Below are 23,151 nucleotides of genomic sequence, written 5' to 3' on the forward strand. Positions count from 1 at the left end.
TGGGGTATCCTTCAATCTGTCAGTGAATTTTCCCACCTGTACACGTTGTAGACATTGGAAATAAGATATGAGATTAAATTAATTGTAAGATTTAATTATACAGTGTGTCCCAAAGAAGAGGACAAATTTTTATTCAACGTAAAATTCCAAAAATCATCATCTTAACTAATAACTAAGTTTAGAATGATTGAAAAAATATTAAAATTTCCTTTTTCAGTTAATAGATTTTCAATTCCCAAGATGATTGAATAGGTTTCTGAGAGTATACAAGACATAAAATTCCGCATAAATTATACGGTGTTAACTTTACATAGAAATTTGTCCGCGTTTTTGTGACACACTGTGACATGGTAGAATATCTAATTATTTCCTTTTTGTTTTGATTTGTACTTTTTTTACCGTATTTGTAAATAGTTTTGGAATTTAAAATATTATCAAGAAACAGAAAGAATCACTTTTTAGTGAAATTGTATTAACAAATCGGAAGGATTCTTCCTGTTCAGGCTAGTGGCGGGACAAAACTCTGCCTGATATTTTCCTAAAATTTTATCCTAGCAGATATTCACCCTGTCAAGTCTCAAAAACAGATCTTAAGCAGCGACAGATGCGGTTGGAAAAACTTTCAAGATCATTGCCTGTGGCAGTTGACAATTTTGTTTACCTTGAAAGTATAAATTACTTGATTCGTTTCTTTCTACTATACAGTATTGGGCTCTTCCAAAAAATGTCCGTACATGGGAGATGGAGGATATATTTTCCGGGGGGTAGTGAAAAATCTATAAAATTTGTCCTGCCCGGAGGGTAAACTTGCTCTGTCTGGGGTTAATTTGCTCGATTTGAATATTTTGAATGACCAGGGGGTCAACTAATGCTTTTCCGGGCGGTCATAATTCTCAACTTCAGTTGAGCTAGAATCTGAGAATGTCTGTGTGCGTGTCTGTCTGTCTGTCGCCAAAACGAGGCTAAAACTTTGGGGCAGCCTGGAGCATTGAGTTTAAAGCCCGAAGGGCTAGAGTTCAATCTCTAACCTTTCTCAGGCAAGAAAAAGCGAAGCCTTAAAAAATACGTCGCATTTTTGACGACAGATTGAATCTAGCAATTCCTTTGTTTACGATTGATATTTTTTCGAAAAATCTGTCTGAAAAATTTCAATCTGGCATTTGTGTAAAAACCAGGCGGGACGCGCTTGGCCGTGCAACTTTGGTAGAATTTGTTGGCTTCAAATCCTACCAAGGAGATTGACTTCTAGCGCTTCTGGGTTATACTTCATTGGCCTGGAGACTTCAAAAATTGTTCGATTTGGCTGAAGTTTGGCACACTTGTTCCTTGGGTGAATATCTGGGGGTGTTTTTTCATTTTTCAAAAATTTTGTTTTTTGGGGCCTGCGGACGAGTTTTTCGCTAAAACGAGGCTAAAGATTTAGGGAGACCTGGAGACTTCAAAAACTGTTGGATTTGGCACACTTGTTCATTGGGTGAATATCTGGGGGTCTACAATTGGGCCTATGAATAATTTGAAGCCACTGAAGTTGGCCCATTGCGTTGCGCACGTTCGACTATTTACAATGTCCGGGGAGTAAATTTCTAAAAAATGTTGTAAAATCCTTTACCTCCATATTCAAATTTTTTCTGGAAGCCCATTCGTAGGAAGATAGATGTCACCCACCATCATTATACATCTAAATTAGAAGATGGCCAAAGGTTTTGGAAAACCTTTTCAAAACTAAAATTCCAACCACATTCATTTTGTCATGTTTCGTCATCTTAACAGACTCACTGACCTTAAATATCCCTGGACCGTGGTAGAAAGTTTTATGTAGCAGTACATAAAAAGGACAATCCTATTGGCTAACATAATAAGTTAAATGGAATAGTTGAAAAGTGTTTGAAAAGGCGAAGTTTGGACCCTCCCTAGGTATAAGTTCAATTGGTCGAAAATTATCAAATTTCATTTTTTTGATCTGCGTAATATTATTTTAAAATTCTGTACAAAAGTGTTTTTATAAAATATCGTATTCGTTTGCTATCTTATTAGCCAAAACTTAGTCGATTAGTCGGCCCTAATTTTAGTCACATCGTCGAAATTTAGTCACTAAGGGCAGATTAAGTTTTGGCCGATAAGGTAATTAAAAATTGGAACATTTCCTGATAAATATTTATTTTAGAATTTAAACAAAAAGATCACAGCACACGCCGGCGAATGTTAAGTCACTTTCCATAAGAAGTCTTTAGTATACTCGTAAGTTAAGAAGATGGCAGCGTTTGCAGGGAAAGATCGAAGAAGTGTTGGCCCAATGCCTCGATAAAATGAACCAATACCTGAAAAGTGATGAAAATGTTATCCAAGTAAATGTGTAATTCAAAGGCGGTCTTTGACTATATAGTTGAATCTCGCTAATTCGAACTAAAATCTTATTTGTTCGCATTACAGAGAGATTTGAATAAGCGAGAGTTTACTGTAGGTCTTAGTCTTTCGTATTTAGAGAGAACTGGAATTTCACTAGACGATCTCTTTTTTAGGTTTTAACAGGTTTTAACGTTAAGGGTTTTACTGTAGGTCTATTTTGCTTGAAATGCTGATTTTAAAATTATTTTACATTCGTCGTGAAAAACAAAAAACGAGATAAATACCTTCTTGTTGAAACGTTTGGCGTGCCATTTGAGTTAGAGTCGGTTTCTTTCCTTCGCCGTTCCAAATCTGTAGGATTTGCAACAAAAAAAAGAGTTATAATGAGTATTCTGGCATACATAAAAAACCGAGCAAGTATCACTCTAAGATTCCCATTACTCTAGAGCGGTACAAATGATACAAAAGCCTGTGAGATAAAAAGTGATACTTTTGACCTAATCTTCAGAAAATATTTAACTCGAAAAAAAAGAAATCAGGAAAAACAAATGAGGAAATCCCGAAAACACTTTCTTCTGGGACATAGCCGGATCTGGAAACCGCACAAAAAGTTTATTTTCAAAAATTGGCCTCTGTTATATTTTGAGAGTCACTAAGTTGCATAATTGTCGTTGCAAAAAAACAAATGAGCTAATCCCGAGAAAAGCTCATAGCATAAGGGTTTATAAGACCCCCTTCCAAAAATAGTGTATTTACCTGTAGTTTGGTTTTCATGACATCCACTGGATAAATGGAAGTCCAATACGTCATACCACCGACACCTCCTGAAACGATCAATTTCCAAGCGGCCGTCTTGGCGCCTGCTTCTTGTTCTTCAGGAGTTTGTAACAACTTCTTCACCCCTTCGTATCCAGCAAAGTAAAAGAAATTAGCAGGAACTTCTCGTAATAAGAGCGCCGATAGACCTTGATAGAAACCGAGTACACCTTCTTTTCGAAACACGTCCATGATGGTACTTCGCATCGTTCTGAGAGAAAAATAAAGATAAGTTTCATTATTGATTGTCCCTTCAACTTAAGGTTCCTTTGAAGTTTTCTCGATTTCCCCGATTCGGTATTTTATCAAAAATTTAATCAGGGTATGAAACTGCTTTTTTTATTCACTTCTATAATAATCTCAATATGTAATGAGCACAGCCTTGTTTTTTTATTCCATCTTGGACATATTTTAACCCATGACTATCAATATTTTTACCATAGCTCTTTCTTTTCGGTATGGCTAGTGTTAAAAAACTTTACTCAGCCCCGGCAATCAGATTGCGAAATATTCTCCATTTTCTATTTCATTTCTTTACCATGACATGACATCAGAAGAAAAATAGATAGCTGGGTCAGTTAGACTTTCTAGCAGTCTTCATTCGTCACTTACATTTTATTAGCAGAGCCATGTATTTCTCTTGCAATTTGCATACGACATTTCACTAAATCTGGCGGACAAAAAACCGCACCATAAAAGAAAGAACAAAGAGAGCCAGCATAACCTCGTTGTGCTATCGTTAAATTGTCTATATTATCAACGTTCGCCAAAGAAGCAACAACATTTTGACATTGTCCATAGAATAAAAATAACGCAGCTTGTCCGAAAACATCTGACACAATAGCTGGCAAGGAGCCAGCATATAAACCACGAGCTCCATCGCTTTGTAAAACTTTACAAAAACATGAAAAACTGTTTTTATAAACAGACGAATAAGTCTGCATTTTGATTTTAACTGTATCTAAAGGTTGACCAACCATAACACATGCAATTCCTCCATTGGAACCAGATATAAAGTCTACAACCCCTTGTTTCGATGCCATCTTTGGTTATGAAAATAATTATCGAGCACTCGAAGAGAGGATAAAAACCTTCCAAGCCAAATATCAGTAATCATACAATGATCAGTAAAGCTTTAAATCAGAAGTTCGGTTCCACCAAAAAGTATTGCATTACAAAGAGGTTGAAAACCAATACAACGTTTCGAGCGATAGAATCACCAGAAATATAGTATCAAATAACTTCCAATAATTTACAGATTCAGAAAACATCGACTTTCCTCTACCAACTCTCGTGTTATAATCGTGTTATATTGCATAACATAACTTCATTCAAAAACATAACATTTAATATGTTATGTAATATGTTATGTTATGCAATATAAAACAGACTGTGTTATAGAATTGTTTTCTTTTTTATAAGAATACAAAAAAACTCAATAGAGATTGAAAAACTCATTTACTTTGTGGCTGTGAAAAGGTTTTATTAATGACTGGTCGAAATATTAAGAACTTAAGTAGAAAACTAGAAATCCAAACAGAAAATAGACAACGAAAAATGTTAAGTCGAGTTCTCAAGTTCTTGTAAAAACGACAATAAAAATAATTTTGCTTCTACTAGCACAACACACAAAACCGCTCTCTTACTCTCTCTCTCTGTGTCGAACTAGTTTACAAACAAAATAGTTACAAAATATAAACCCAATCTAATTTCCCATGAGGGGCAATTATCTAGACGCAAGGGAATGTGACGCAATGCAAAACAAAGAAGCCTCATGAGACGCAATGGAATGAAAAGACACTAAACAAAAGAACTTATATACACCCGGGATTACAAATTAAACATAATTAAAACTAAATTATAAAGTTCATTAAAGATGGCTTTTCTGCCATCAACATCTGGCTCCCCTTCAAGATTCTCAATCTTGAAAACTCCTCGGTGGGGAATCGCATTCTTCCAACAGCACAATATTCGAAATAGGTCGTTCGAATTCACCGTACAATGTTTTAACTGTCACCTTTCTACAGTCACCGTGTTCGTCCGTATTGGCAACGATTATGCGCCCGAGCGGCCATTGATTTCGCTTGCCGTCCGTCTTTAGCAGCACAATATCACCAATTTGAAAACTTCGTCTCTTGCTCGTCCATTTCGTTCGTTCTTGAAGTTTTGTTAAAAATTCCTTTTGCCAACGAGTCCAAAATTCGTTGACAGCATGTTGAACACGTTTCCATTGTCTTCGTGAATATCCAGCTGATGAATCACTGAAGGCACCAGGTGGTGGTAACACAATCTTGGACTTTCCAGTCAGCAGCATCATTGGAGTTATTGGCTTCAAACTCAAAGGATCGGAGATATTCTCCACAGTCAAAGGTCGAGAATTCAAAATACATTCAACCTCACACAGCAATGTCCTGAAAGACTCATCATTGTACGATTGGCTATGTGTCAACAGAATACCGTTCAAAACATTACGAGCACTACGAATTTGACGCTCCCAAACACCACCAAAATGGCTCGAATATGGGGGATTCCTTTCCCAAACGATGTAATCAGCATTGAACTCATCTCTCAAAAACGATTTGATTTTACTATGATCAAGACTCCGAAACAATTCTTTCAAACTCACTTTGACAACCAACAAAATTCGTACCATTATCACTTCTTATCATCCTGATAGAACCTCTTCTACAAATAAAACGTCTCAAACACAGAATAAATGAATCAGTATCCATAGAAAAGACAGACTCAAGATGAACACTTCGACTCGACAAACACGTATACATCACACCCCAACGCTTAACCATCGCTCGACGTTCCTTTACAAGGAAGGGACCAAACAAATCAACACCACAAAAACTGAATGGAGGTGCTTCAAGAGTTCGTTCAATAGGTAGATCTGCCATAATCTGAGTACCAAATTTACCTCTTAGCTTACGACATAGAAAACATTTCCAGATTACAGACTTGACAAGAGAGCACAGACTACTAATCCATATACCATTGTCCCTTATCTCGTTCATTGTTGCATTCCTTCCAGAATGGAAAACTTTCTCATGATAGAATCTAACAATTGACTTTGCAACTTCTGAATCTTGAGGGATGATTACAGGATATTTGATAGAATCATGAAGTACAGACCTCTTCAAACGACCACCTACACGAAGTAAACCAACTCTATCACAAAAGGCATTCAACGAAACAAGTTTAGAAATATTTTTCTTGAAGAAGTTTAAAAATCCATGTTGTTGCTCTGGATAAAACGTCAACTGACAGAAGACTATCAAACTTAAATTCAGGTGTAGATCTTGTTTTTCTATAAGGTTTACGATTCTTTTTTCGACACTTTTCAATGAACAGAAGAATAAAGGACATAACTTTTTTCATCCTCAAAAAACAAGACAAATGTTTCTCAAAGTAACATATTATGTCAACAAAATCATTTTTTACGAGCAAAACCTTTGTTGCTTTTGGACTGACTAATTCAGGATCATTTTCAGATACAATATCAGACGAAAAATCTTCAGTTCTCAAAGGATTTTTCCATAAGAAACTTGGACCATTGAACCACTCAGACAGCTTTTTATCATCTCCTTTAACTTTCAAGCCTCTAGATGCATGATCTGCTGGATTATCAACAGAATCAACATATTTCCACTGAGACGAATCAGATGATTTAGTGATAAGCGACACTCTATTCGATACAAACTTCTTAAACCTTTTACTAGAATTTCGAATGTAACCCAATGTACAAGTATTATCACACCAAAACAATTCGTAAGCAATTTCGAAATCTAATTCTTTTGAAATGAATTTAGCAATCTGAGACGAGAGAGTAGCAGCAATTAATTCAAGACGAGGAGTAGTATAATTACTCTTTGCAGGTACAACACGTGATTTACCCATGATCAAACAACAATGAACAGAATTATCAGAATTTACGAATCTAAGATAATGGCAACCACCGTAGCCATAATCACAAGCGTCTGAAAAATGATGGAGACTAATTTCTACAACCTCGCGAAATTCTTTAGGTTTGAAACAACGATCAATTTTCAAAGATTTCAAATCAGATAAAGATTCAATCCATTTCTCCCATTGAACAAGATATTCCTTCGGTACAGGGTCATCCCAACCGATTGGAAGTTGACAAACACTTTGAAATATCAATCTACCTTTCAAGATAAACGGAGAGATAAGACCTAATGGGTCATAAAACGAATTCAAAGCAGAAAGCATACCACGACGTGTTTTTGCAAAGACTTTATCAGGTGCTTCAAACTGAAAGATGTCTTTTTTCAAAGACCATAAAACACCTAAAACACGTTGAACTGAGGAACACTTCTCATCTTTTCTTTTAATCACCGGAACAGGCTCCAATGCTTCTGGACAATTTGATGAAAACTTTGTCAAATGGAAACCTCCAGAATCACACAATCTTGACAAGTCAGATATAAGCGACTTAGCAGACTCAACAGAATCAGTAGACTTGAGTAAATCATCTACATAGAAATTTTTTCTAAGTGTATCAGTAGCCTTAGAACCAAATTTAATCTCACCAGCAGAAGCTGTTCTTTTCAAGGCAAAGTTACTACAACTTGGTGACGAAGTACTTCCTTGCAAATGAGCATTCATCTCATAAGTGACAGGTGGCTTGGAATAGTCACCATCCCTCCACCACAAAAATTGATGAAACCGACGTTGACTTTCAGGAATTTTGATTTGGAAAAACATAGATTCAATATCAGCTGTGAAAGCAACATGTTCCTGGCGAAATCTCATCAAAACTCCAATCAAGTGGTTAGCTAGATCAGGACCTTGCATAAGCTCTTTGTTCATACAGAAACGTTTGTACGACGAACTACAATCAAAAACAACTCTGATTTTGTTCTTCGTAGGGTGGTATACACCATGATGTGGAATGTACCATTTCTGACCCTCAGGATATGATGACGTTACATGTTGAGCATAACCTTTCTCGATGATATTCTTCATGAAACCAACATAATCAGAGTGAAACTGAGCAGAAGATTGAAATTTTCTTTTCAACGAATCCATTCTTTTCAAAGCTTGTGGAAAATTGTCAGGGAAGGACTGATTCTTATTTCTAAATGGTAGTGGAACATGATAATGACCATCAATGAACTCTGAAGACTCAACTATTTCAAGGAAATGCAGATCATCTTGTGAAAATACCTCAAAATCAGACATGCGAGTTTCAGGCACAGTTTCAATAGAAAATAGGTTCTTAAGCATAGTCTCAATTCCAGAATCCTTAACTCTTGGCTCTTCAACCAACAGATGATTGGATCTACCATTTGAATTCACCGAAATTTTACAACATGCTACAGACTTAGATCTAGGAGAACAAATTGGTCCTACGACACACCAGCCTAACTTTGTCTTGTAAGCAAAGGGACCATCATCTTGGCTAGCAATTGTTTTCACAGGCTCAATAGCTTTAGGACAATTTCCTCCAACCAAAATTCCTATTTTCAAAGAAGCAGTGTTTGGAAGTTCAGACTCTATAGATTTCAAATAGGGCCAAGCTTGAATAGACTTAGATGTAGGAATCTCACTTTGATCAACTGGAATGTAAGATTTACTAAAAAGTTTTGGTAGAGATGTCCAACTTCCATCACCAGCATGTAATCCTTTCACTTTCAGTCCATATACAACATGGCAGGCTTCAGTCTGTCAGGAAGTGATTGTGTCAACAGTCAAATCAGTACGTTCAGTTGGTATCGACAACATTGATAAAATATCTTCAGAAATGAAGGAAGCTTGTGAACAATTGTCAAGCACAGCAAATGTAACAATGTCAGATTTAGACAATTCATGACGTAATATAACTGGAACAACACACATACTAATGTTTCTTTCAGAATCCTTATTCAAAATACAACTAACAGGTGGATTTGAAACTTCAGGCTTTTTAGGACAAGGTCTGACATCAGGTTCTTTAGATTCAGAGCTGTCTTTCTTCGAGTCTTTAGGAGGTAGACGTGGATGATGACGAAATCTCATTCCATGAGTAATAGTCGGATGCTTTTTATTACAAACCAGACAAGTTCTTCGATTTTTACAACTTGAAGCAAGATGACCTTTCTCAAGACATCCGAAACAAAGCTTTTCCTTCAATATAAATCGAAACTTTTCCTCCATTGTTTTCCCTTTAAAGATTGGACAAACTTCAATATCATGGTCTACGTCACAAGCCGAACAAAGAAACGTCTTATAACCTTTGTACCATCCTTTCTATCGTGTAATCTTTTTGGTTTGAAATCACTACGACCAACCCTAGAATCATCATAAAACCGATCTTTAAAAGCTTCCCTTGAGAAAAGTGGATCACTTGCAACTATCATTTCATTTTCCACGAACAAAAGCACATCCTTAAAACAGGGCTCACGATCAGACTCAGTTCGAATGTTTATCACCTTTCTATTCCATTTATCACGACAATGCAGTGGAAGTTTACTGGTTATTATGCAAAGATTATCAGCCGTATCAAAACTATTCCAAAGTTTATTCTCAATGACAGAGCCACATTTAAGTAGAAATGAATAAAATTTACCAAAGGCAGAGGAGTCTCCTGGTTTAATAGCTTCCCAACGATCTAGTTCCTTTTTGAAAAAAGTCATAATTCGGTGGGGATCACCGTATTTTTTCTTCAATAGAGACTTAGCATGATTATAACCATCACTTAAGTACAGACAACACTGAATTAAGTCATTAGCCTCTCCCTCAGTAAAATTCATTAAGCGAGCTAGACGTCCTTCACTGTCAGAGATCCTCTTTTCAACTAGTTCTTCAAAATTTGTTATGAATGATCTATATTCCAATGGATCACCCTTGAAAACCTCAAGTTTAACCGCAGGAGCACCTTGCATTTTAACAAGATCAAAAAGAGCATTCGAAATATCAGCAGTATCAACGGTCGTTTGAAACTTAGAAACTCTTCTCACACTTCGTGTTCTAGGTTTAGAAGGTGGAGCTGGCAAAAAATTGACACTACCACGGCTAGATACAGACTCTGGCCTAGAAATTTGCTCAGAAGAAATAGGATGAATACTTTTTCTTGTAGACTCAGCCTTAATCTCGAAGTTGGAATTTCCAAAAGTCCAATTTTCAAAAATGTCAGAAATGGCCCTTTTCTTTGCAACTTCTTTTTCAAGGAGCAAACGATCCTTTTCACTAACACCCTCCCTCTCAGCAAAGGCAAGTTCAACTTCTAGACTAGCCAGTTGAGTAGCATTCTCGAGCATTTTTTCTTCTGGAGAAGTCCTCTTTGACGAACAACTAGTTGCCCCTAACGAAGATTTCTTCCCCGACGACCTTGTTGATTTCGTGATAGATTTAGCTTCAGATTCCTTAGCATAACGTATGGCAGAATTTTTAGTCAAGAAAATATCGGTATCTACACTGGCCAAAAACGAATCTAATTCACGTGGTTCATTAATCAGTGGTTTCAACTTTTCACATACAAAGAGCAATTCGGCAAAAGCCTTATCTAGACCCATGATTTCATCATTAACAGAACTAGATGGCAAAGACTTCAACAACATTTCATTAACATGATCACATCTTTTCATAATTTCAGCATCAAGCCTACACCTCTGTCTCTCAAAAAGCTCAAAATCATAATTTTTATCAGATCTTCTGGTCTTCCGCTTAGTCACATTTCTATCCCAATCAGACTGACGAGCCGCTTCATTCTCCGATGGTTCAGACATAACTCCAAAATGAGTTTCAAAAAAATTTTATCAAATTTACGATATTATCAAGCAGCTAGTCAAAATCTAGATTGGATTTTCAGCACTGAAGTGATTAACATCCAATATTTTATCAAATTTTACGATATTATCAAGCAGCTAGTCAAAATCTAGATTGGATTTTCAGCACTGAAGTGATTAACATCCAATATTTTATCAAATCACGTTATTATCAAGCAGCTAGTCAAAATCTAGATTGGATTTTCAGCACTGAAGTGATTAACATCCAATATTTTCTTTATTATTATATATGTAATTGTAAGATGTTATAATATAATATTACGAGATGACAAAATATTTTCATAGATGAATCACAAATCAAAGCAACAAACGACTCCGAAAAGAACTGACGGATCAGATTTCCTCTGGGTGAGGATGGTTCAAACAATTTTCATAAAATTCCTAAGTTAAAAAACTTTTTTCCAAACTGCGCACTATTGCACTAGCGCATCATCAAAAAATCAAAATCAAACTTGCAAAATTGAAAATCGCATCAAGCTTGCAGCAAAACGTAAAACAAAAAAATACTTTCAAAAAAAAATTCAAAAGTTCAAAAATCTCGCTGTTCAAAAATTCAAAACAGGACGGCCCAACTTTTGGGCATTATCTCGCTCTCTGAAGATAAAAAATTCTTGTTACCTGAACAAGTTGCGCGCAAATAAAATCCAACGAGGGTTCTAAACCCTACCGTTATTCACTCAAGCACTCGCAAGAGGAGTTCGACACACACACGAGAGAGATTATAAAAAATCAAAAATCAAAATCAAAAATGAACAAAAGTCTCAAAAAAAAATTCAGCAATTATTTTTACCTTTGTGGCTGTGAAAAGGTTTTATTAATGACTGGTCGAAATATTAAGAACTTAAGTAGAAAACTAGAAATCCAAACAGAAAATAGACAACGAAAAATGTTAAGTCGAGTTCTCAAGTTCTTGTAAAAACGACAATAAAAATAATTTTGCTTCTACTAGCACAACACACAAAACCGCTCTCTTACTCTCTCTCTCTGTCGAACTAGTTTACAAACAAAATAGTTACAAAATATAAACCCAATCTAATTTCCCATGAGGGGCAATTATCTAGACGCAAGGGAATGTGACGCAATGCAAAACAAAGAAGCCTCATGAGACGCAATGGAATGAAAAGACACTAAACAAAAGAACTTATATACACCCGGGATTACAAATTAAACATAATTAAAACTAAATTATAAAGTTCATTAAAGATGGCTTTTCTGCCATCAACATCCTTTCTATAAGAAATAAAATTTGACGTCGATTTTTTAATGAATACCTTGGTTCATTCAGCTAAAACCTTTTTTGGACAATTTCGCGTTAGACAGCCGAATTAAATTGTCTTGTTACACTGACAAAACGTGATAAGAAATGTTCTAATGAATAGTATCGATTGCGATATAACATATCATGTAATTTTATGTAACTCAGTCTTAAGTTAAGGCTACACTAGACTAGTAAACCACGTCGTTGTATTTCGCTGCAGAATATACTTTCAATGGGATCTATTTTTTTATATGTTCACTGAATGTCTTTCCAATCCACTCTCCTGCGGCAATTTCTATTTTTATAAGAACTCTTTATTATAAGCACTATTCCTGCGTTCTTGTGTCCAAAGAAAGACAGACGCTTGCTAGTCTAACGTCCGGTGTCCACTTTCGCGCGAAGCGCGCGAAACTTTTCACGTTATTTGTAACGTCATTGGTTGACTAAAAAAAGAAGCAATTCCATTGGTCAAAATTGACGTAGCTGTTGAAAAAAGTTGAACTTCCTTCAACTTGTTTTTTGTTCGCGCGAAACTTTTTTATGACGTAATCTTTTCTTCAGGCAAAAATGGTTAAGAAAAAATCTTTCGCGCGCTTCGCACAAAAGTGGACACCGGCCTTAAGGCTACATAGGATGCTGGCATCCACTAACGGATTCGTGCTTCTTATACTACCTGGGGTTTTGTAAAGGTCTTCCATTTAGACTAAAGGCTACACTGATAGTTTTTCAGGCGGCTGCGATGCAATTAGCGTTGCGTTGCAAGCGCGCAAGAAATTGCAAAATGTAGCACGTCAATGTTTTCTGCAATTGCTCTGCAACGCAATAAAAATATTGCAGAACAAATTGCAAGTGTCTGAACTGATTTTGTCGCAGAAGAATCTGTTATTTTTTGACAATGTATCTGACATTCCAATCTTATTACGTCATTCCAACGTCGGACCTTCGAAAATCGAATGTTTTTGATAAAATCGAATGTTTTGTAATTCGAATTTTTGTAGATCGAATGTTTTGTAATTCGAATTTTTTGTAATTCGAATGTTTTTTGAGGCCCGGAATCTTCGAGTTAGGAAACTTCGAGTTATGAGTTTTCGAGTTAGCTAAATTATGACGTCATAAAAGTGCAAATTATTCATTATTCGAATATTTTTATTCGCAATTCGAATGTTTTTATTCGTAATTCGAATGTTTTTATTCATAATTCGAGTGTTTGGAAATTCGAATTCTTGGCAAAAGATGAACAAAAGGAAAGAAAACAAAATCTCCAATCTCTTCAAAAGAATTGGAGCTCAGTACCTGAAAAAGATAAATGCCAGCACTCCATTTTGAATTTGTAGAATCATAAAGAAGTAATGTTAGAAATATGCAATTTACAACTCTCATGTATTGTATATACATAACTAACATACCTTGAAATAATCTACAACATATCTGTAGAACTGACAAAGCAATTATCTGGAGCCAAAGTGAGCAAAGAACGTGCGGTAAAAAATTATTCACTCATGCAAGTCGAAATTCAAGCATCAAAATGTCGTTTTACGAAGCAAAATTTTGTTGGTGCACACATGATACATCAGGGCTGTAGTGACCTACCTTGATAGGTTTATGTTGAGCGAGGCAAAAGCCTCTTAGTTGCAAGCTTGGCAGAGAGTGCAGACGTCTTTCATGAAGAAGAAGAAATAGTTGTAAGAACTGAACTTTACCTTGTCAATTATTTGTGTCACTCCCTGTTTGTTGACCCCCCAAGCACTTCGACTAAGTGGGTACTACATTGGCGACGAATAGACTTATGTTACCCAGTTCCAGATGATCAACAACCTAAAATAGACTCTTGTAGTTTCCAGAGTTTCCAGAGAAAAATTCCAAGTTACGCTTGCTTCCGATCGAACCAGCCACATTTTGTCTCGATAAGTCAAATCCAATATGGCCGCCAGAGGCGCTCTCTATTCCGCCCTCCCAACCTTCAAACGCCCAAAAGACGCGGGTGCCGCCCTCGATTCGTTCGATAAATATATCAAGAGAGCAAACATGATTTTTGATACGGAGGACATTGACGAAGATAAGAAAAAGAAAGCTCTTTTGCAACTCTGGGGTGGAGACGAAATGATTACGTTTTTCGAGCACGAAGGAAAGGTGACGACAGAAGATACATACGCAGCCGCAATTGACAAAATCAGAAATTCCTTAAAGGGACAGATAAACGAAGTTTACCCGGTATTTAAACTTTTTAAAGAGATGCCACAAGGGCAGATGCCGTTCACCGAATGGTACACAAAAGTTTTGGATCAAGCAAAGCTCTGCAATTTCGCCACCTACACTGCAAAGAAAGCCGCTCGCGACGCCATGACGATGCAGACGAATAACAATAAGCTCAGGAAACATGCCCTCGCGGAGGGTGCAAATTTCGATGATTTCGTTAAATACGGAATAGCGCTAGAATCATCATCGACACAAGCGCAAAACATTGAGAAACAGGAGAATGTTAACTGGATCGGCAGTAGAAGAGGACCAAGAAGACCAGACCCACCGAAACCGAACATCACGAGAGATTCGATCGGTAGGGGAAAGCAAACCGAAAGTTCCCCAAAAATTTGTGACTTTTGCGGATATGAACGTCGGAAAGCCCACTCAAAAGGAAAGTGTCCAGCAAAAGGGAAACGTTGCAATGATTGCAAGAAGAAGCACCATTTTGCAAAATCGCCAGTATGTCCTGGTGCACCAGAAACAGATGTTAATGCCCTGGACGAATCGAGTGATTCGGACGATGAACAACTGATGGGTCGCATTTTGACCGTGAACTTCATCCCTCTGGTGAATGACCAAAATGAAATTGAAATGATCGATGTGGAAGCCAATGGTACGTGTTTGAAAATGAGAGTCGACTCCGGATGCAGAAAGACTCTGATCCCAGAAAAAGTCTTTCGCAAGTTTGCCAACACGACCAGACTGTATAAATCGAAAGTGAAGCTCCGTCCGTATGGTACTAAAGACCTGCTGCGAGTGAAGGGTAGGGCAAAGATCGAACTGACCACTAGCAATGGAGCAACAGCCGAGCAACTCGTTTACGTGATAGAAGGAAACCACACGGAACCGCTCTTAGGTTTAGAAGCATCGTTAGAGCTCGGTGTCTTGGAGATTCACCCAGAAGGCCGCAGAGACGCCAATGATCCGGAAACGCCAGTATACCACATCAACGAACCAGAGAAAGTCCCAACTTCAGTGACTGAAATCATCGACAAGCATCAACCTATCTTTGAGGGAATCGGCAAGTTCAATAAATCAGAAATAAACTTTGATATAGACGGATCGATCAAACCAATGATACAGAAGGAGCGGCCGATACCGTTCGCTTTCAGAAAACAAGTCACGAGCCATCTCAAAGAACTTAGAGACAATGACATCATCGAAGGCCCGTTAGACCCAAGTGTTAACCTCGACTGGATCTCGAACGTTGTCATTACAAAGAAACCATCCGGGCAGATACGCATGAATTTAGACATGCGTCACGCAAATATTGCCATCAAAGAAAGCCATATTCCCGTACCGACTGTTCATTCTTTGCGTCACAAGCTTAACGGCGCCAAAGTATTCACAAAGTTGGACATGAAACATTCATTTCACCAAATGCCACTCGGTGAGAAATCGAAAGAACTTACAAACTTACAAAGAGCCAGAGACTTACAGTGACATTACAGCACCGTTAAGAAATCTAACGCGTAAGAAAGTTCCATTCCACTGGGATCAAGCTTGTCAGGACGCATTCGACAAACTGAAAGAGGGTTTATGTAGCAACCGAGTAATAGCACCCTGGGCACCCGATCGAAAGACGAAGCTTGTAGTTGACCGAGGACCGAAGGGTATTGGCGCCACATTGTTTCAAAAGGAACCCGACACTGGACATTACAAAACAATCAACTACTCGAGTAGATCGCTAACAGAGACAGAACAACGCTATGCTCCGATCGAGGGTGAAAGCTTAGCTATCCTTTTCGGCGTCACGACCAACCGAATGTATCTCCACGGAATGAAATTCGACACAATAACTGATCATGAGCCGCTGGTCTCATTGTACAATAATCAACGAAGACAAGCTCCAGCTCGCATCGAGAATCACCGATTGAAGTTACAACAGTACCGTATGACCGTAAAGTATGAAAGGGGAAGCACCAATCCGACAGATTACAACAGTCGACATCCATTGCCCATCACTGAACAGCAGAAGATGCAAGCCAGTGAGGAAACCTTCCACATCAATGCTATCATCGACGACGATATTCCCGACGCTATGACCTTCGACATGGTTCGAAAAGCAACGAACGCCGATGACCAGCTCGCCCGCTTGAAATTTTGCATCCTTGAGAAAGGATACATTCCGAAGAATGCAAACGACTTACAGCCGTTCCGACACGTATTCGACGAACTTTCAGTTGCACGACAAGTCGTTTTACGAGGAGAACGACTCATTATTCCGGAAAGTTTGCAGCCTGACGTGATAGCTCTCGCTCATGAAGGGCATCAAGGCGCATCGAAAATGAAGCGTTATCTCCGATCGAAAGTTTGGTTTCCCAACATGGACAAGCTTGTGGAGAACTTTGTACAATCTTGCCATGCATGCTTAGCCGCTACACCTCAACAAAAGCATCAGCCACTCATCACGACGAAATTGCCAGAAGGACCTTGGAGACACATTGCCTCGGACTTCAAGGGCCCAATCGCCAAAGATTACTATTTCCTGCTTCTCATTGACGAATACTCTCGATTTCCAGAAGTGGCTGTGCTAGATTCTACCGCCGCCGACACGGTGGTACCTCATTTCGACCGAATTTTGGCAACTCATGGCATTCCAGAGAAGGTCAAGACGGACAATGGTCCGCCTTTTAACTCGCACGACTTTACAAATTACGCAAAGAAGCGAGGTTTTAAACACCAGCCGATTAAACCAGAACAACCTTCGTCGAATGGGCTGGCAGAAAACTTCATGAAGATGCTTCAGAAGGTAGCCCACACCGCCTATGTCGAACACAAGGACCCAAAAGAAGCGGTTCACAGATATCTTCTTTCGTACCGGGCGACTCCTCATTCAGCCACTGGAAAGTCACCAGCGGAGATGTTGTTCAATCGACAAATTGCAACCTCTGTTCCAATGATGAAAAAGAAGGAACAAGATCGATCCGTTCTCGAGAAAGATACAAGTTACAAGGCCGCCATGGCCAAATACCATGACCAACGACGACACGCGAAGCCCATTGACATCGACCTAGGGGACAAAGTCCTTCGCCCTCAAAAGAAGTCTACCGTCAAGACTCCTTTCGACCCATCACCATTGACTGTGGTGAAAAAGAAAGGTTATATGCTCACCGCCGAAACATCGAAAGGCAAATTTGTTACCCGTGCAGCAAACAAGTTCAAGAAAGTCCATGAGCGCGATCCGTTTTTCAGACGCGCACCAACACGAAATTACGTCGACCCAGACTCGGATGATGATTTTCCGTTTCGTCATCGTCGCTATGATAACGATATTAATCCACCATTGCCCGACGACAGCCCCGTTGACGACACATCTTCGGGGAGCGAAAGTGACACGATTCCGTATCGAGAAGGAGAGAGTGAGATGGAAGACGTTGAGGACGTTGACCGTAAAAATTCAGGACTGAAAAGACGACGAAAAGCGCCACGTTATCTTGATGACTACGAGTTATAAAGTAGTCATTAATGTATATAAAATCTATGCCTTGGACTGAGAACCGCCAATAGCGAAGGCACTGTACATATGTAAATACCCGAAGGAAAGGAGAGGTGTAGTGACCTACCTTGATAGGTTTATGTTGAGCGAGGCAAAAGCCTCTTAGTTGCAAGCTTGGCAGAGAGTGCAGACGTCTTTCATGAAGAAGAAGAAATAGTTGTAAGAACTGAACTTTACCTTGTCAATTATTTGTGTCACTCCCTGTTTGTTGACCCCCCAAGCACTTCGACTAAGTGGGTACTACAAGGGCCCCATCAGGGCACTTATATTCAATAAATCTAATTTGTCATCTTTTATAAAATCTCCACTCCACCACATTAAACAGGAAGAAAGGAGGAAGAAAAACAAGCAAACTTGGGGGGGGGTACTACCCTTGTCGACCGACGGGGTTGCTCCGCTGAGGTTCGAAAAATGGACCCTACGTGGGACTCGAAATTTGCGAAAAAAGTGACCCTGAATGGGACTGAAATTCCAAAATTTTCTCAAATTTTCTACTTTTTCCCCAAATTTTCCAAAAAAGGCACCCAACGAGGGACTGATTTTTCTATTTTGGTGTTTTTGCGACCCTACCTGGGACTCGTGGAGGTTAACCTGACCAGCGGAGCATCCCCGTAACCCATCTTGCCCTAGTACCCCCCCCCCGGGCCTTCCGTCTACTTCTTTTTCGATTTTCTTTAGTCTGAATCGCAGACCTCTACAAAACCCCTGGTAGTATAAGGAGCACGAATCCGTTAGTGGATGCCAGCAGCCTAGATTTTCTTTGGATTTTTCTACTACCATACAAAAAAATCCAAGTTAGCTAACTCGAAAACTTGTGAACGAAAAATAAATTCCGAGTTAGCTAACTCGAAAAAAGGTTTAGTGAAAAAGAATTTCGAGTTAGCTAACTCGAAAAGGTTTTTTCGAAAAATAAAATTCGAGTTAATCCTAACTCGAAAATCCTTTTTTGAAAATAAAAAAATCGAGTTAGACTCGAGTGACGTCATAATTTGCACTTTTATGACGTCATAATTTAGCTAACTCGAAAATTCCTAACTCGAAAATCGCCGGGCTCTGTTTTTTTGACGTTTTTCCTGGTTCCTTTTATTAAGATGGCTAAACAGCAACAATTTTCAGGCGGCTGCAATGCAACAATTGCATTGCAGCCGCCTGAAAAAAACTATCAGTGTAGCCTTAGCTTTATTGTTTCTTTGAAATGTATAATCTCTCAAAGGAGTTAACACAAAATTCAGGCGCAAAATGCTTTTGACCAGCTTACTCTTTTTTTATAAGAGCTAGAAATTTGTTATGATTTTTTTGGCACTTTGAGCCTAAAATTGTTCTTAGCCTGTTCTTATTTCTAGGAAAAAACTGAGATATTTCTAATTTTAATTTCTAATTAATCCAAAGAAAAAATATATACAACAAAATCAATAATAAAGATCATTGATAAAAATAGTTCAAAACAAACATTCGAAAACTACCACTATCCAAGCCTAGTGTAAAAACTGCCACTTAGTATACATCCATCGACCTAGATAACCATTTCCATCCGACATACACATTAAAAGACAAATTCAATAAAATGATAAATCCGGTACCAATATTGTAAGGGTACATATGTAGCTTTCTAACTTTATTTTTAAGGGGAATTTGAATTATTTTTCGGAGTTCAGATAAAACCCTCCTCCAAAAAAAGATTTGGCGTTCCAATCGAAGAAGCCCCTACAGTGACTTTTTAACGAAATCAAAACTGACGTCAGTTATTCTAAACATCATGTGACGTAAATTTTCGAATTTTAGAAGGCGTGACACTTTCTACAAAAAAGTTAGTAAAAATTGAGTTTTTAAATAGTCAATGCGTATAGGTAAAAAACGGAGGTTTTCCGCGCGAGAAGTGGATATAAGTTGTTGGCCCGTAAGTTCGGATATGTCCATGATTGTTGTGAAGGATCAACCCGAGGGGGGGGGATTCATATGCTCCGACCCACGGCCACCCTTAAGGGTAGGGTTTTCGAGACCCTTGAAATGCACTGTAAGGTTGTACTTTTGATAGAGTACAAGGGTCTTCTTTTAGCTGGATACACTGTAAGGGTGTGTTTGGGGACTGCTGAATTGCAAGACTGACAGTAAAAATCTGATGTATCTTTATAGTCTTGACTCGCACTGTGTTGACATCTCAGGCTCATTTTCAGGTGGCTTCAGCAAAATTAGATATGCAATCAAACCTACACTGTAAGGGTAAAAAAATTTCGGTATAATAGCTATAATGCACTGTAGGGGTACCTTTCACTGCTCAAAGGCTGCACTGTAAGGGTCCGATTTTGAAAGCTATTTTTTTAGCGGCACATGCCGTAGTTTAGAAATCGAGTGCCTCCCCCCACCCTCGGGAGGATCAAAGTATTTATTATATGGTCTTTTAAGGCGCGTCATTTCGACCTCAAATTCGTAAATACAGCAACATTTTTTAAATCTTTTCCATTCTTATACACTGATGATACAAGTCCATTTTCTTCTATCAGCCGAGAGTGCTCGCTCAATACCGATGGTGTATCGTTTAGCTCTTTTATTCGCCAATACTACTGATGATACATTTGACACTCTCAATTTGGCGTTTTACTACTCAATAAGCTTCAAATAGTTCCCGTTTTCGATTAAATTGAAATCGCCTTCAAACTTCCTGAAGAAACTCTAATGATTGCTAGTTTAATGTTTACTGAGCTAATTTTATTGTGAAGATTTAAAGTCATATTCTCACATTCAATTTGAAGTATAAAAAGGTATTTACGAGAAATCTCCCAACTAATCGATGTACTCCGAAAACTAATTTAAATTCCCCTTAGAGAGCATCAACAATACCATCTTTATCATCCTACGGGCTTCTGATGCGCAAGCTAAATCGGCGTTTGCGACGACGGGAACCGTCTAGTGAATACTATCTTGATTGCGATATAACATATCATATTTCAGAATCAATTTTTAATCAATCTATTTAATTTCAATTTTATCAAGCAATTGAGTTCACATTGAAGAAAATTAATTTAATTAATTGAAAAATCTTGTCATTTGATGAAGGATTGCCAAGTTTACAGGCCTTTTTTAGTCCAAATATTTTTTTACACCGATGTCAGAGACAATGGATCTCGTCTCATCTAATTTCTAAAACTGAAATAAGCCAATAAGATTTCACCTATGGATAAAAGAGCTTATTAAAAATGCACGATATATGAGATTATGATCATGCAAACCTTGGTAACTTTTTTAATCGTAGGGCGAGCTTGGTTATAATAACCAATGAAGTATAAGCCCGAAGGGCTAGAAGTCAATCTCCTTGGTAGGATTTGAAGCCAACAAATCCTACCAAAGTTGCGCGGCCTTGAGCGGCTTGCCTGGTTTTTACACAAATGACAGATTGAAACTAAAATTTACCGCTACATTTCGAAAAAAAACATCAATCGTAAACAAAGGAATTGCTAGATTCAATCTGTCGTCAAAAATGCGGCGCATTTTTTAAGGCTTCACTTTTTCTTGCCTGAGAAAGGTTAGAGATTGAACTCTAGCCCTTCAGGCTTTAAACTCAATGATAATAACATACTTATCCTGCTTTTCTTTGTACCTCCATGGTCTTATTGTTTCTTTGAAATGTATAATCTCTCAAAGGAGTTAACACAAAATTCAGGCGAAAATGCTTTTGACCAGCTTATTCTTTTTTTATAAGAGCTAGTAATTCTTTATGAAGATCAGCTGCCCATATTTTTTGGCACTTTGAGCCTAAAATTGTTCTTAGCCTGTTCTTACTGCTAGCGAAAAATTGATGTATTTTAGGTTTAATAACCTAATTTTACTAATTTGACCCTCGTTTACATAAAAACTAGCAAATCCAGCCCAATCAGTTCTTCAATTGTTCCTTATTTAGCATTTTTGAGCCCCATTTTTCTTATAAAATGAAAGAGTGTATTATACACTCGATTTCTGAAAGACGGCATGTGCCACCAAAAAAAAGTTTTCAAAATCGGTGTATTTTATCGATTGTTTCTGACCCTTACAGTGTAGTTTGATTTCATATCTTGTTTTGCTGAAACCACCTGAAAATGAGCCTGAGATGTCGACACAATGTGCAAAACAAATCAATATGGCAGCTGGTCAACACTACTACTAAAGATACACCAGATTCAATTCAGCAGTCCCCAAACACACCCTTACAGTGTATCCAGCTAAAAGAAGACCCTTGCTGTGCATTCTTTCAAAAGTACACCCTTACATTGCATTTAGAAGGTTCTCGAAAAACACATGCCGTGGGTCGGACAATATGACTCCCCGGGGTGGCCGCTAAGGAACCTCGTGCACTGCCGAAAATTACAAAAAACCGATATACCTTCTACTTACATACTTGTGGTGGAGCCGTGTAATTCTCTGGCTGTTTGTAAACGACACTTCAACAATTCTGGTGGACATAAAACAAATCCCAAGAAAAAAGAACATAGCGAGCCAGCATAACCTTTTTGAACAGTCGATAAATGGTCAATATTATCAACTTTCACCAGCGAAGCAACAAAGTTTTGACATTGTCCATAGAAAAAGAACAAGGCAGAATGTTCAATAATATTGGAAGCGATGGCTGGCATGGTTCCAGCGTATAAACCACGTGGTCCTTCACTTTTCATTATATTCCAAAAACATGAAAAACTGTTTTTGTAAACAGACGAATAAGTCTGCATTTTGATTTTAACTGTATCTAAAGGTTGACCAACCATAACACATGCGATTCCTCCATTTGAACCAGATATAAAGTCAATAATTCCTTGCTTGGTGGCTGTCATTGTTATCTTCAAGTTTTAAGTTTCTTCGAGCAACTGTTAACTATTTACTCCAAATGTCTTACAGTACAAAGTTCATCACATCAGTCAACTTTCAGCGCGGTCCAATTTCCTCAATTTTTTTTCGTTTGACAAAAAAAGTTAACGAGATCCAATTAGTGATTAATTAGTTTTATGTTGCAATCTCCAACTTAAGAAAGAGTTGGATTTATTAATCTAAAAATAAAGACGGAAATCGAAATAAAAAAAGTCACTTCGAAGAAAGACACATTATATCTAACTCAGAACATAAAATACTTTACTTAAAACATCCAGTCCGGATAGGTGTCGGTACTAATTTCTTTCAATTAAATTTTGTGCAGAAGAGATCTACTACTTTAAGGGGGATTAATTTTCACGGGG

At 37.9% G+C, this 23,151-nt stretch overlaps 1 protein-coding gene across 2 annotated transcripts; it reads right to left on the reverse strand.

Moving 5' to 3' along the window:
• Positions 1 to 1,932: 1,932 nt before the first annotated feature.
• LOC136818244 (mitochondrial ornithine transporter 1-like) lies at positions 1,933 to 22,967 on the reverse strand. 2 transcript variants are annotated; one of them, XM_067074620.1, is made up of 4 exons: positions 3,775 to 4,438; positions 3,103 to 3,373; positions 2,631 to 2,697; positions 1,933 to 2,318 (listed from the first exon to the last, which is right to left on the reverse strand). In XM_067074620.1, exons 1-4 carry the CDS (start codon positions 4,203 to 4,205, stop codon positions 2,203 to 2,205), a joined length of 885 nt encoding a protein of 294 aa, XP_066930721.1. In that variant the 5' UTR covers positions 4,206 to 4,438; the 3' UTR covers positions 1,933 to 2,202. The 2 variants fall into 2 exon arrangements, with proteins under 2 accessions (XP_066930721.1, XP_066930720.1); XM_067074619.1 differs by lacking the exon at positions 3,775 to 4,438 and adding an exon at positions 22,319 to 22,967 and having other exon boundaries at positions 2,115 to 2,318.
• Positions 22,968 to 23,151: the final 184 nt, after the last annotated feature.

Source organism: Clytia hemisphaerica, unplaced genomic scaffold, assembly GCF_902728285.1.
Source record: "Clytia hemisphaerica strain Z4C2 unplaced genomic scaffold, Clytia hemisphaerica genome assembly, whole genome shotgun sequence".
NCBI lineage: Eukaryota > Metazoa > Cnidaria > Hydrozoa > Leptothecata > Clytiidae > Clytia > Clytia hemisphaerica.